The sequence below is a fragment of the Eucalyptus grandis genome, chromosome 4 (genome assembly GCF_016545825.1).
Source record: "Eucalyptus grandis isolate ANBG69807.140 chromosome 4, ASM1654582v1, whole genome shotgun sequence".
NCBI lineage: Eukaryota > Viridiplantae > Streptophyta > Magnoliopsida > Myrtales > Myrtaceae > Eucalyptus > Eucalyptus grandis.
This window is the reverse complement of record NC_052615.1, coordinates 10,050,554-10,063,447: the sequence shown is the minus strand read 5'-3', so window position 1 is coordinate 10,063,447 and position 12,894 is coordinate 10,050,554. Positions and strand designations below refer to the sequence as shown.

Here is a 12,894-nt window from a genome sequence, read left to right as displayed (position 1 = left end):
TTATCAAGTGCAATATTGATGGGGCTTTTCGCGAGCACTGAACAAAGGTTCAATAGCTTGCATTTACGAGAGACAGCAAAGGTCTTTTGACGGATGTACTTACCAGATCGGTGCTGCCCGCCCGGTCGGCATTCCAAGCCGAGATCTATGCCCTTATCTCTCGCTCTTCAACGGATTATCGGAAAGGGAATCCATCTTCAGCAATTTGAGATCGAATCTGATTGCTTGCAATTGGTGGAGCTTGTTTGAACGAAACAACAGCCGCCGTGGAAGGAACAGCACCTCTTCGCGATTCTCGAGATCTTCTTCAGCAATGCCCTAACCTTTCGATTCGACATATCCGGCGACGGGCAAACCTAGCAGCTGACCGGGCTGCTAAAGCCCTGAGGATCAAGGCCCAAGCCAACAAAGCGGCTCCTCTTCCCTCCCTCTATTTTCCTTACTCTTCTCTCTACGGATGCTTCGGCTATAGCTTGTATGACTCTTTAATCTAATATTAGTTATTATTCGACCCAAAAAAAAAAAATCAGAAATGGAAATTGTCAAATCTGACATATCGATCTTGATATATGCTACAATATAAAAGAAAACGAGAAGGGAAAAAGTGATTGGACAAGAAGAGCAGGACGTTGTTCCACATTATATAGTACTCATTATAGCCTACGTCATCCCACTTTAATTTTTAATTGGCACGTCCAAATACCAAGTGCATGAAAGAGGGTAAGGTGACTAATTCGTGGACCACGTCCAACTATTCCCGCTTTCTATTCCTTTCGATTTTATTATACTTTTCTATGTAATTTCCCTTATATTTTTACACTTTTCTAGTAAATTAATTTTTATGTAATTGGTGGAAATTGATAAAACAATGACATAAATAATTCTAGAACTTTGACCTAATATTTAATGTCGTCCTTAAATCTTTAATTTATTCAATGTGGTCCATGAATTTTAACCTATTATGTGATGTCGTTCCTAAATTCTAATTTGTTCAATGTGATTCATATATGTTCAATTTAATCATTGGATTATATAAAAATGTTCAATGTTTTCTTTCCCTTCATTCAAATTCTGGGAGAACATCAAATATTTTCATATAGTTTAGGGATAAATTGAACATTCACAAAAAAAATTCAGAAACTACATTGAACAAATTAAAAATTCAAAGATGACCTTGGACACTAAGCTAAATTTTAGGGATATCATTGAATAAATTAAAAATTCATGGACGATGTTACACATTACATCAAAGTTCAGAGACAATTTGGGTAATAATTCCTAACAAAATGCTACTCATCTCGACATAAAATGAGTATATTTGATTCATATAATAGGGCACTTAATCCAATGTTTATCCAAAGTGCATGCATTGTTTATTTTTAACATGAAATTAAGAAGGGCGTGCTGGTTGAAAGTTAATACAATCTTACCTTACCAAAAAAAAAAAAAGAAAAAAAAAGAAATCATATATGTGGATACAATGTTAATTTGACATCTTTCTAGTCATCCACGTACTATCAAAGTCATCAAATAAGAAGAAAGTGAAATTTTTCCATGAAAAGTAGATCATTAGCTAGCTAAATCAGATATATAGATTGGTCTTGGCCGCCTTGTCTAGGCTTGTTTTAACCCCCACAATCGAAGAAAGTAAGATCCTCATCATCATCTGACTAGTCGTTGAGAAGAAGCGAGGAGGCCGCCCAAGACGAAGCGGCGAAGGCCTCTCTCTAGGCGCTGATCTCCACAAGGGCTTCTCTAAGATACAAGGCGAACTTCATGTTGATGTTCCACTAAATTATAGTTCTCAGTGTCAAGCTTTCTTTTCAGAAACTTAACTTTGGTGGTTCTTATTGACCCTCCAAATTATGAAAGGCAGTTTTCTTGAAAAAATGTCTAGGCCTATATCGTCACTGGATAGTAACTATACCGAAGTAACTGTTGGGAGTGCATAATAAAAAGGTAATACTTTCACTTGGGGGAGATTGCCAAGAGAGAGGCTAAATTCATGCACATCATCTAATCTAATTTGACTCACAATTACTTAAAAAACTTAAGTCAATAAGTTTTGAATCAATTATGATATATTAATTATTACATACTATATCAATTCTTCAATGTAGAACTTTTTAACACAATTCATAAATACATCTCAATAGTAAGTCTCGGCAATAAAAATAACTTGGGTGCATATGAACTCAAGTCACATACATGGTTTGATCATGTGGATTTAATCTCATCCAACAATGTACATTAATTGGGTTCACCTTCATAGAGGGCACTCTCCACTTGCTTTTTTTTGCCAATTTTTTGCGATGATTTTCCATTTTCAATTTGATTAAACTTAGGGAACCCACCTTCATATAGAGGAGTGACAAGATAGTGAGAATTCACACGTTAGGTGCGCATAAAAAATAAGTCTCATATGAACTAATTAAAATAAAAATGAGCAAATACCATGCTTACATGGTCAATAACTCATTTATTTTAAGTGTCGAGTGAAATCAAGGGGACATAAGTTATGAGATTAAAATTATTTTCTAATAGGGTCCAAGCATTAGAAAATGTTTTCGATCATATAACAACAAACAAAGGAAAATCAATCGTATTCTATGAAGTATTTTTCAAAAAAATATTTTCCATTATCATTAATTTTTTTGGTGAACAAACGCACCCTTAAACTTTAACTCCTTCTTAAGTCCTCCCATCACGAGGCAGCATACTGCGTCGAATCCTACTAGACAATTTTCTGCAAATTTCTTTTTTTTTTTTGGCTTCATTCATCTTTGGAGAAGAAGTGCATAGCGTAATGGGTGAATGCGATGAACTACGGTTTGCAGATTTTAACCAAAAAGGAATAACCACCTGTGCTGGTCCGAAATCTATCAAGAAAAGCACATTTCAGGATGATATTTCTGGTGTTGGGCCCAATTCAGTACTTAAAATCACGTTGATGAAAGTATTCCATTCATTCACGGGACTAAGTTCTTTATCTTGTCCCACACAATTATTCAAACTCTTGAAACCGAGTTTAGTTGGCAGGCCCTAATTTTGCTAAGAACATGCAGTTTCCTTTGGAGGATACACCACCCCTAGTGACGTATTGTCACTTACACTCGACATTATTTCATACATATAGAGAGCCTAAGAACCAGTATCACATATATAAGCTCATACTGTATTTTTTTCTTCTTCTTCTTTCTTCATGCGGTTGGATAAGAAGCTTCCATGGCAAGGCCACAGAGACCAGCCTTAGAACTCACGTCCCTCTGGATCCTCATGTACCCGCTCTCACCCCATCCAGTGCCCCATGAATTCTTCAGCAGCCAATACTTGGTTCCCCTGGAGGTCTTCCCATACCCGACCGCCGTGGACGGCGTGGTCGATACTGGTTCCACACGAGCCAGAGAACACACCGCTTGAGTAGAATTGGAAATTGAACCCGCTCCCCTCAATTGCCACCGAGACTGGCTGGTTTGCCACGGCCTGCAAGAGGGCCTTTTCGTTATTGGCCGGCACATCCTGGTATCCAGTTATTGAGGCCGCGGGGTTTGCCATCTTGGCCGTATTGCAGGTTCCGTTATTTGCCTGGTAGGGGTAGTTCGCCTCGGTCGAGAGTCCGCCCTTGCTCTTGATAAACTTGAAGGCCCTGTCCATGAGCCAGCCATGGCAGCCATTATCGTCAACGTCACAATCCACGAGTTCTTGTACTGAGAGTGGCACCAACTTCCCCTTCTTGATCATGGTAATCCCTTCCATAGCTGCCACTGCCGAGAATGCCCAACAACTTCCTGCACAGGAAGATAGTAGAATGAATTACAAATTAAAAGACATACGCATACGTGTAGTATGATAGGTGTAAAATGAATGTAACAGTGAATTACAGGTAATATTGTTATCTGCTATATGTGCAATTGTTGCCTGTTTTTAACAGGTTGTGTACGACATGAGAATTGTCATTTTCGCAAGACAAATTTTGATTTTCCACTCACCACAGTCGCCTTGATCCTTGACAGTTGTCACAGCCTTCTTGGTTCGCCAGTCTAAGGCAGCTGGAATGGCGGTGAAGTTCGCATACTTGAACGGTTTTTTCATCCCCAGAGGACAGGACCCTTGTAGGCCTCTTGTAGCCGGTGGAGGAAGCACGGAACTCCTCGTTAGTTAGGTCTGTGAACTTGTTCACAGCTAGTTTATATCCCACATCCTTACCATTATTAAAGGCGTTGATGCGCTTAACGTTCTCTTTAAATATCTCAAGCCGTTTGGCCTTTTCGATCGCATCCTTGTAGATGCGCCCATGGATTGCCATCCACTCCTCATGTTGCTTTAACAATTGTTGCTCTTCAAGAGGGCTACAAAGCATTTCCGAAATAGAAACTATAATGACCAAAAGAGTGGTTGATGTGAGGACTGAGAACTTATTTTGTTTGGCCATAGTAATGCTTTGGGTACTGTCTAGGACACAAATGGAGTGACTTGTTGAGTCGTGTCTTTCAATTTGAGCACGAGGAAATCCAGATGGGTATGATGAGTTTTTATAGACAAAATTTTGCCCGATCGTTGTCACTCTCACTCTCTCTCGATAATGCTTCAGTGGAATCTTGCTCCTTTGTGCCTTGATGGCTATTGCACACTCATCATGAGTAGCATGGATGCAATTGAAGTGAATCTGGTTCTCATTGATTCATGGCTAATTAATCAGAATGCAACCATTGAACATTGCAATGTAGTGCAAACATTTATGGTTCTTAGAGGCTTGTTGGTTTTGTGGTTCGACGGTTGATTTCCTTTCGTCAATGATTAGGTATTTGGGCCCATATGTATATTTTTGCCTCCATATATATATATATCGATGTTTTCAACTTTTCATAACCTCTATGTATCTGCATCTATGTTTGCCTTCTAATTATGTGTAATTTTTTGTGATTCATGTTCCTAATGGAAAGAACTGGTTTTCTTCAGTGAAACAACTAGCTTAGGTCAGCATCTGCTAATAAAATAATATTGATGTTGAGGGTGTGATTCTTTGTCAATGAATTGGTGCCAGGTAAATAGTCATAAATAAATGAGATTGGCTGGTGGTGCGCAACAAGAAAACTATACTTCAACACTGAAATCATATTATGACCAATATCAACTTTAGACGATCATTGGCTGAGTTCCCATTTTGCTTGACTTAACCATATCAACGTGTTTTTTAAGCTTGGGAAGAACTTCTAAATTCCTATGTTTGTTAATAAGCATGTAACTCAAATTCATGAGCTACTCAAATTTGATTTGCAGATTAGTCAACTTTGGTTTGATTCTTTTTGAGTTCTTGTAGCTCAAATACTAATTAATTCGGTCTAGCTCGAGCTCGAAAATAATTGACCTTAACAGCTCACGAGCCTAGTCGAGTGATTCAATCTTTATGTATTTTAATTATTGTCGCGACCTCTTTTTTTCTCGGTGCCCGCAATCGGGTACGAGCGCCTAAGGAGGCTAATGGCTCGGCTAATTTTAATTATGCCCGGACTCTCCCAAGTCCACCAATTCACGACTTTAATAGTCTAAATTTTTAACTGTAAATCAATTTTTAAATTGGAGTCGCCACTAATCGATTTGGGGTGGGTTGATTAGAAACCCAAGTGAAGTATCGGGAGAAATACTCACTCTGCGCGGAGAGAAATTAGGATCGGGGACTTGATTACACTAGTTAATCACTAATGCCCTTTCGGTACCTAATCTTGTTTAAACCCTGAGGTTTTTGGATGTTCGAGGATTTTCCATGCATTTTGGGAGGAAAAACATTTTCTAGGTCTTTTTCTAATTTTTGGACACAAAAGGGATTTTTTGGATTTTTTGGTATTTTTGGGAAAATACAAGTCTTTTGGCTTTTTCATGAATTTTGGCATTTTTTTGAAAATATGAAATATATTTTTTTATTTTTCGAAAAATAAAATATTTTTCAATTTTTTTTTTTTCGATTTTTTTGGAAATTAAAACATTTTTTAATATTTTAAAACATTTTTCGGTTTTCGAAATTAAAACATTTTTTAATATTTTAAAACATTTTCGGTTTTCCGAAATTAAAATATTTTAATATTTTTTTTTTTATAAATAAATTTTTTTGATTATCCTTTTTATTAAAATATTATAAAAAGCCGACCCGGTTCGGATCCTGGTTAGGTCCGGCCGGTCGCCCCAACGAGACGGGCCCGCTACGCGGGCCCGACTAAAAAAAAAAAAACGATGCCGTGGCCGGGCGTTTGGGGGCGCCGCCCGGCCGACGACCCGACTCCACGACCCGCTCCCTCGGCGAAACCCTACCCGGATCCGACCCGAATTGCGACCGGTCTTCCGCCGCGCCGCAATTTGCGGAATCCTACCCAGTCCCGATCCGGGTCCGACCCGACAACCCGGGGTCGCGACCGGAAAATCGGGAACCCTAGGGTTTCCGAATCGTGGCGCCAAGGCACAACGGTGGGGATGACGGCGACGGCGACGGCGGTGGCGACGGCGACGGACGGCGGCGACAACGGACGATAGTGACAAGGGTTGGGCTGCGGAGGGGGAAACTATGGCGACGGCAACGGCGGCGGTGGCGGTAGCACTACATTCGTGGCGATGGCGTCGGATGGTGGTGGCTGTCAAAGGGCTGCAGGTGTGGGCGGCGGATTGGCGACGGCGTCCCTGCAATTTCCAGATCTGGTGCAACCTTGGCGAATCGGTTACTGCAACGGCGTCGGAGCGATGGCGGAGACGCGGCTGCACCGGCGACAGCGGATCCCAAATCTGGTCAGATCTAGGCCGTCATCGGCTCGCGTCGCCGCTTGCACTTCCTCCTCTCTCCCCTACTTCCTCCTCCGGCAAAGCTTGGATCCGCGGCCGCGAGTCTTCGGACCCCCCTGAAGTCTCTCAATGGGGTGTCCAAGGGCTGCCGGCGATCCGCCTCTCTCTCTGCAGGTTCACTCGCCGACGGCCTCCCTCGATGTCTCTCTGTGGGAGGTCGTTTAAGCTCACGACCTGCCTCCTCTCTCGCTCGCTCCTCGATTCCTCCCCTGAAGTCTCTCAGTGGGAACATCTCGAAGCTCGCTGTCCCGTTCTTCGACGAAGGTGGTGCCCTTTATAGGCGAGGGGCAGCCGGTCGACGAGCTTCGACCGCCGGTCCCCCGTTCGCCGAGCGGCCTCCGCCGGCCGAACCGACGTCCCATCCGACGCCTTGACCCGCCCCCTTGCTCCATGTGCGGTAATTGTTCCTCCATTTTGCTCCGGCGTCGCGCGCGTCCTCTTCTCCGACGCGTGCTGCTTATCCGGTTGAGGAAGAAGACAGGGGAGGAAGAAGACAAGGAGAAAGGGCCGGGCTGAGCCATGCGGCTGGGCCTCGCGGGCTTGCGAAGGAAAAGAAAAGAGGGAGGGGCTAGGGCTTTGAAGGCCCACCCTTGTGGCTGTTGGCTTATGCTTTTCTTTTTGTTTCTTTTCATGCTTTTATTTGTTTTTTGTTGTTTTCTTTTTTTTTTTTTAATTATCTACTTACTCGAAAAGACAAAATAAATTAAAAAATTAATTAATAAAATAAAATAAGCCTAAAATTAAGGCGTCAACAACTGCCCCTCTTTGAAGGTGAGCTCAGAGGTTGCATTTAAAGACAAAGCGATGCCTAAATTTTATCCGTGCATGCGTAGTAGATTATATTTTATTTGGGACTTATTATAGCAATATAACTTTACATATACTAAGGCGAGATAAGAAGATACCTGTAGTTACTTACCGAGAGTGAGTGAGATAGGGTGTAAACCCTGAGTTTTGGCAAGTATCAAAGCGTCATCTTAGCTGGTGATATGAGGAGGTTGCTTTTCCAGGGCTCAAACCATTCTTTGGTCACCTGTTATAACAATCAATGATTTGTCTAAGACCCGAACCTTTTTTCGGTCGCCTTGACGGAGATCGCTCTTCAGGACCCGAACCATTCTTCGGTCGCCTATTGGAGTAATTGGTGGTTTGTCTCGGACCCGAACCATTCTTCGGTCGCCGTGACGGGAAGTTGCTTCTCCAGGACCCGAACCATTCTTCGGTCGTCTGTTAAAACAATCCATGATTTGTCTAGGACCCGAACCTTTCTTCGGTTGTCTTGACGGGAGATGCACCGACCTTTCTCAGGGCATCTCATTTGTGGGTGCCTGATTTGTATCAAGGACACCAGTTGATACCCGACCTTTCTCGGGAGATGCGCTCACCTTTCTCAGGGCATCATATTTGTTGGGGTGTCTGACCTCTGTCAAAGACACTGGTTGGAACCCGACCTTTCTCGGGAGGATGCACCGACCTTTCTCAGGGCATCGATTTGTGGGGTGCCCGACTTCGTCGAAGACACCGGTTGGAACCCGACCTTTCTCGGGAGGATGCGCCGACCTTTCTCGGGCATCTGTTTGTGGGGCGTCGACTCACGAAGACACCGGTTGGAACCCGACCTTTCTCGGGAGGATGCACTGACCTTTCTCAGGGCATTTGTTTTGTTGGGGTGTCTGACTTCTGTCAAAGACACTAGTTGGAACCCGACCTTTCTCGGGAGGATGCGCCGACCTTTCTCAGGGCATCAATTCTGGGGTGATACCTGGATGATCATAAGCATCGGAGGGGTACCTGCTGGTATTTGGAATATCGAGGATGGGTCTTGGATATTCATGAAGGTTTCTCACCTCCTGGTAATTGGGAATATCGAGGATGTGTCTTGGATATTCATGAAGGTTTCTCACCTCCTGGTAATTGGGAATATCGAGGATGTACCTTGGATATTTATGAAGGTCTCTCACCTCCTGGCAATTGGGAATATCAAGGATGTACCTTGGATATTCATGAAGGTCTCTCTCCTCTTGGTAGTTGGGAATATCGAGGATGTACCTTGGATATTTATGAAGGTCTCTCTCCTCCTGGTAGTTGGGAATATCGAGGATGTACCTTGGATATTCATGAAGGTCTCTCACCTCCTGGTAGTTGGGAATATCGAGGGCGTACCTGAGATATTCGTGAAGGTCTCTCACCTCCTGGTAATTGGAAATATCGAGGGCGTACCTGAGATATTCGTGAAGGTCTCTCACCTCCTGGTAATTGGAAATATCGAGGGTGTACCTTGGATATTTATGAAGGTCTCTCACCTCCTGGTAATTGGGAATATCGAGGATGTACCTTGGATATTCATGAAGGTCTCTCACCTCCTGGTAGTTGGGAAAATCGAGGGCATACCTGAGATATTCGTGAAGGTCTCTCACCTCCTGGTAATGGGAATATCGAGGGCGTACCTGAGATATTCGTGAAGGTCTCTTACCTCCTGGTAATTGGAATATCGAGGACGTACCTTAGATATTCATGAAGGTCTCTCACCTCCTGGTAATTGGGAATATTGAGGATGTGCCCCGCATATTCATGAAGGTCTCTCACCTCCTGGTAACATAAACTTGAATGAAGCACGAGGCTTACCTGGATGGCCACAAGCACTTAAAAGGGGTGGAACACACGGATAGCCACAGTGTACAAAATCTTGGAATACTTGGATGAACACAAGTATTTAATGATACAACCTGGGACCACTCAGTTGGTCCAAGTGTAAGAAAGCATACTTGGGTAGGCGTAGGCACACAAAGTAGTGGAATGCTTGAACAACTGCTATTATTTGGGGACAACTTGGGCAAGTTGAGTGTCATGAAAAGGAAGTACCTGGACAACGGTGGGTACTTTGACGATATGGGGATACCTAGACAGCAAAAGTAGGTATTCCAAGAGATACTTGGTCGATTACAAGTATCAATACTGCAGGGACAACTCGGACAGGTCGAGTGTCGAAAAGGAGTATCCAAACGGTGGCCCGGTACTCAAAGACAATAGGGATACCTAGAGAGCAGTAGGTATTCAACGATAAAGGGATACTTGGTCAGTCACAAGTATCAATACTCCGAGGACAACTCGAATAGGTCGAGTGTCAGAAAAAGGGAGTATCCAAACGGTGACCGGTATTCAAAGACAATAGGGATACCTAGACAGCAGTAGGTATTCAACAATAAAGGGATACTTGGTCAGTCACAAGTATCAATACTCCGAGGACAACTCGAATAGGTCGAGTGTCAGGAAAAAGGAGTATCTGGACGGTGGACGGTACTAAAAGACAATGGGATACTTAGACAGTTGTAAGCATCCAAACTCAAAGGACGACTCAAATAGGTCGAGTGTCAAGAAGAGAGTACCTGGACAGTGATAGGTACCTCAAGACAAATGGGGATAGAGATATGCTTACCTAGCAATATCTTTGATCTCTATGAGTATGTCTGCTATTTGCATAGTATGCACACATGATTGTATATGCTATAAATTCATGAGTTCAAATGAGATCTCATGCATGATAATTTTGTCGTTCTACATCTTTTGATTTCCCACAGGGGGAAGATTTTGAAAGACAACCTTCATTTAGAATGTAGATGTCTTGAGCATGCCGGATGAGGGCTTTCAGATGAAAGGACTTTCCGCTCACTCTCATGGAAAAGGCTATCCTAACCATTGATGCGGGATTCATAAGGACCACACTATCTCACCGTCATCATGTCGGCGGGTCTGAGTATTCTCGCAAACGGTACGACTTTACCAATGTGAGAGGTCTTTGTTGAAACCGTGATGAGTTCTTAGTCGGTGGCTCATCGAAGGGGACCATCAAGGTTGAAGCTGATGGACGAAAAATGTTGCATGATCATCTCCGGGTTTACAAGTCAAGAACCCTGCGAAAAGAGATAGAGTAATCTTGCTCGTACTTCTCCGAGCGATGCTTATAGACATGAAATCTTGCGTTAATTGAAGTGCCCCTAGTCTGAAGAGACTTTTACAATGGGATGCAATGTAGGCTTGATTCATGTGTAAAAAGGTAGAGCTGGTGATTGCCTTGGCATTTGTCACCGATCTTTCTTCTCCTTTGTCAAATGGAGGTTCTAAAGACCATAACAAACAACATTTTCTTGGCTGCATTTTTCTTGGGGGCATTGCCCTTGCTTTTACAAAGCTACTTTGCTTCTTTCATGCCCCTATTTTTATCAGTTCTTCTTTTATGGGCATTGACCTTGCTCTTACCAGGTACACTTTTTTTTTTATGCCCATGTTTTTTCATTCTTGTTGCTTGAGAGCTGATCTTGACAAGTTCAATCGAAACACCGTTATTAGACTCTTGAGTCTTCATCTTGCAGGCGCTCCAAGCTATCTTTTTTAAATGGTAGTAACTTCTGTTTTGTCTCAATGTGAGGGTAAAATTACAAACTCACTTGGGTTGTACAATGAATATAAGTGCGTAGAGAAAGAATTGCTCTTCGTCATTGTAGGGCACTTAAATTAAGGCAATTGTTCATATGCAATAAAGACACCCGAAGATTGATGCAAGTGCGAGCAAGAAAATTTCTATCCCTCTTCTCACCTTGTGATCTTTGCTTTGCCTCCGCTCTGCCCGGTGTGGGGTGGTTCTTGACGAGGGTATGAGAGAAGCTTCACCAATGTATGGGGCTCAATGGGGTGAGCGATAGAATGCCTCTCACTATTTTGGTTATCGTACCATTCGCGAGAGAACTCTTTATCCTGCAGCCATGGAATCTTTTGCACTCATCTCACAAGTGTATAGATAAGTGAGCTGTGTAGGATATGGCTTACTGTCATCATTCGACATGCCTCATCCAGCATGCTCAATTAATCTTGTATTCTTCATTTAGTTGTCTATTCTAATAATTCTCAATGGAATCAGTGATTTAGACAGACAAAATCCTCATGCAAAATCTATTTGGAAAAGATATGCAGCATTTTAAACATGAGAGAGTTTGTACTCTCAAAACAGATGAATGGTTTTTGCTCAAAAAGACCTTGTTGATAGCTTTAAGAGTTAACATAATGGTGTTTCCAAATATGTTAGATTTTGAACATCAAAAGGGTTATTCGTAAATGGGTGTCGATAGTTATCCCTATTGATTAGGGATATGACACATGAAGGATCAGCCAAGGATTGGGAATTTGATCGGGCATCTCTGCTTTTGCCCCTGTAAAGGAGAAGATGTACAAGTAGATCAATTAGCCTGGCCAAAATCAAATGTGAGTTGAGGCCTGAAGATTTTATGTCATTTGCTTTGGCGATTACTCAAGACGCCATTTCATTTAGGAGAGTTTGTCATGCCTCTCATTGATTATTATCCTTGTCAAGTGATCCTGCAACAAGACATGCTTCTCATTGATTTGTTATCCTTGCTTTTGACAGTCAGGTGATCCTGCAACAAACAAGAGGGAATGTGTTAGTCATGAACTCTTTCAAGAGTCGAATAACTGGAATTGATACAACTTTACCCTTCATTGGCTTGCGGATGATTAGGTGAACCTGAAGTGAGAAGGGGACACGAAGTCCTATGTCCCTTGTCTCGTTAGGTCAATTATTCTACGAATTAGCTCTGGATGACATGTCTTTTTACGAACGGAGTAAATTTGATGTAGGTCATTTCCATGTACTAGCTTGGCCAATATTGATTTGCCTAACCATCAAAGAGAAAAGATCCCCTCCTTATGCTTCTGGGCTTTGTCGAAGCTGGAAGTCCCGTCGATGAAACCACAACACCTGGTTGCTCAGGCACATTGTGGGGAAAGGATATTGCTCTGGCTTGTGAAGGAGTTGGGCAGGAGCAAGGCGGAGTGTATAGAGCTCTTGGGAACGGCTTGATTCCAACCGATTGCCCGTACCTATTACGTCCTATTTTTCGTTTCCTGTAAATAGAAGAGAAAGGACATCATTTCTAAAATTATATTCAGAGAATAAAATTTACCTTCTTTGAAGTGGGATGATATTTTTTGTTTGCCCCATTGTCTTCTTGAAAGGGTATTTTTGAATTTGGCGAGCTCACATGATGTGCTAGT

General features: G+C 42.5%; 1 protein-coding gene across 1 annotated transcript; it reads right to left on the bottom strand.

Moving 5' to 3' along the window:
* Positions 1-2,918: 2,918 nt before the first annotated feature.
* On the bottom strand, positions 2,919-4,480 carry LOC104440908 (senescence-specific cysteine protease SAG12). The gene is given in 4 exon segments (XM_010053898.3): positions 2,919-3,368; positions 3,370-3,788; positions 3,990-4,084; positions 4,086-4,480. Coding segments are annotated over 4 exon segments (1,029 nt in total). The 5' UTR covers positions 4,433-4,480; the 3' UTR covers positions 2,919-3,200.
* Between the last annotated feature and the right edge of the window lie 8,414 nt (positions 4,481-12,894).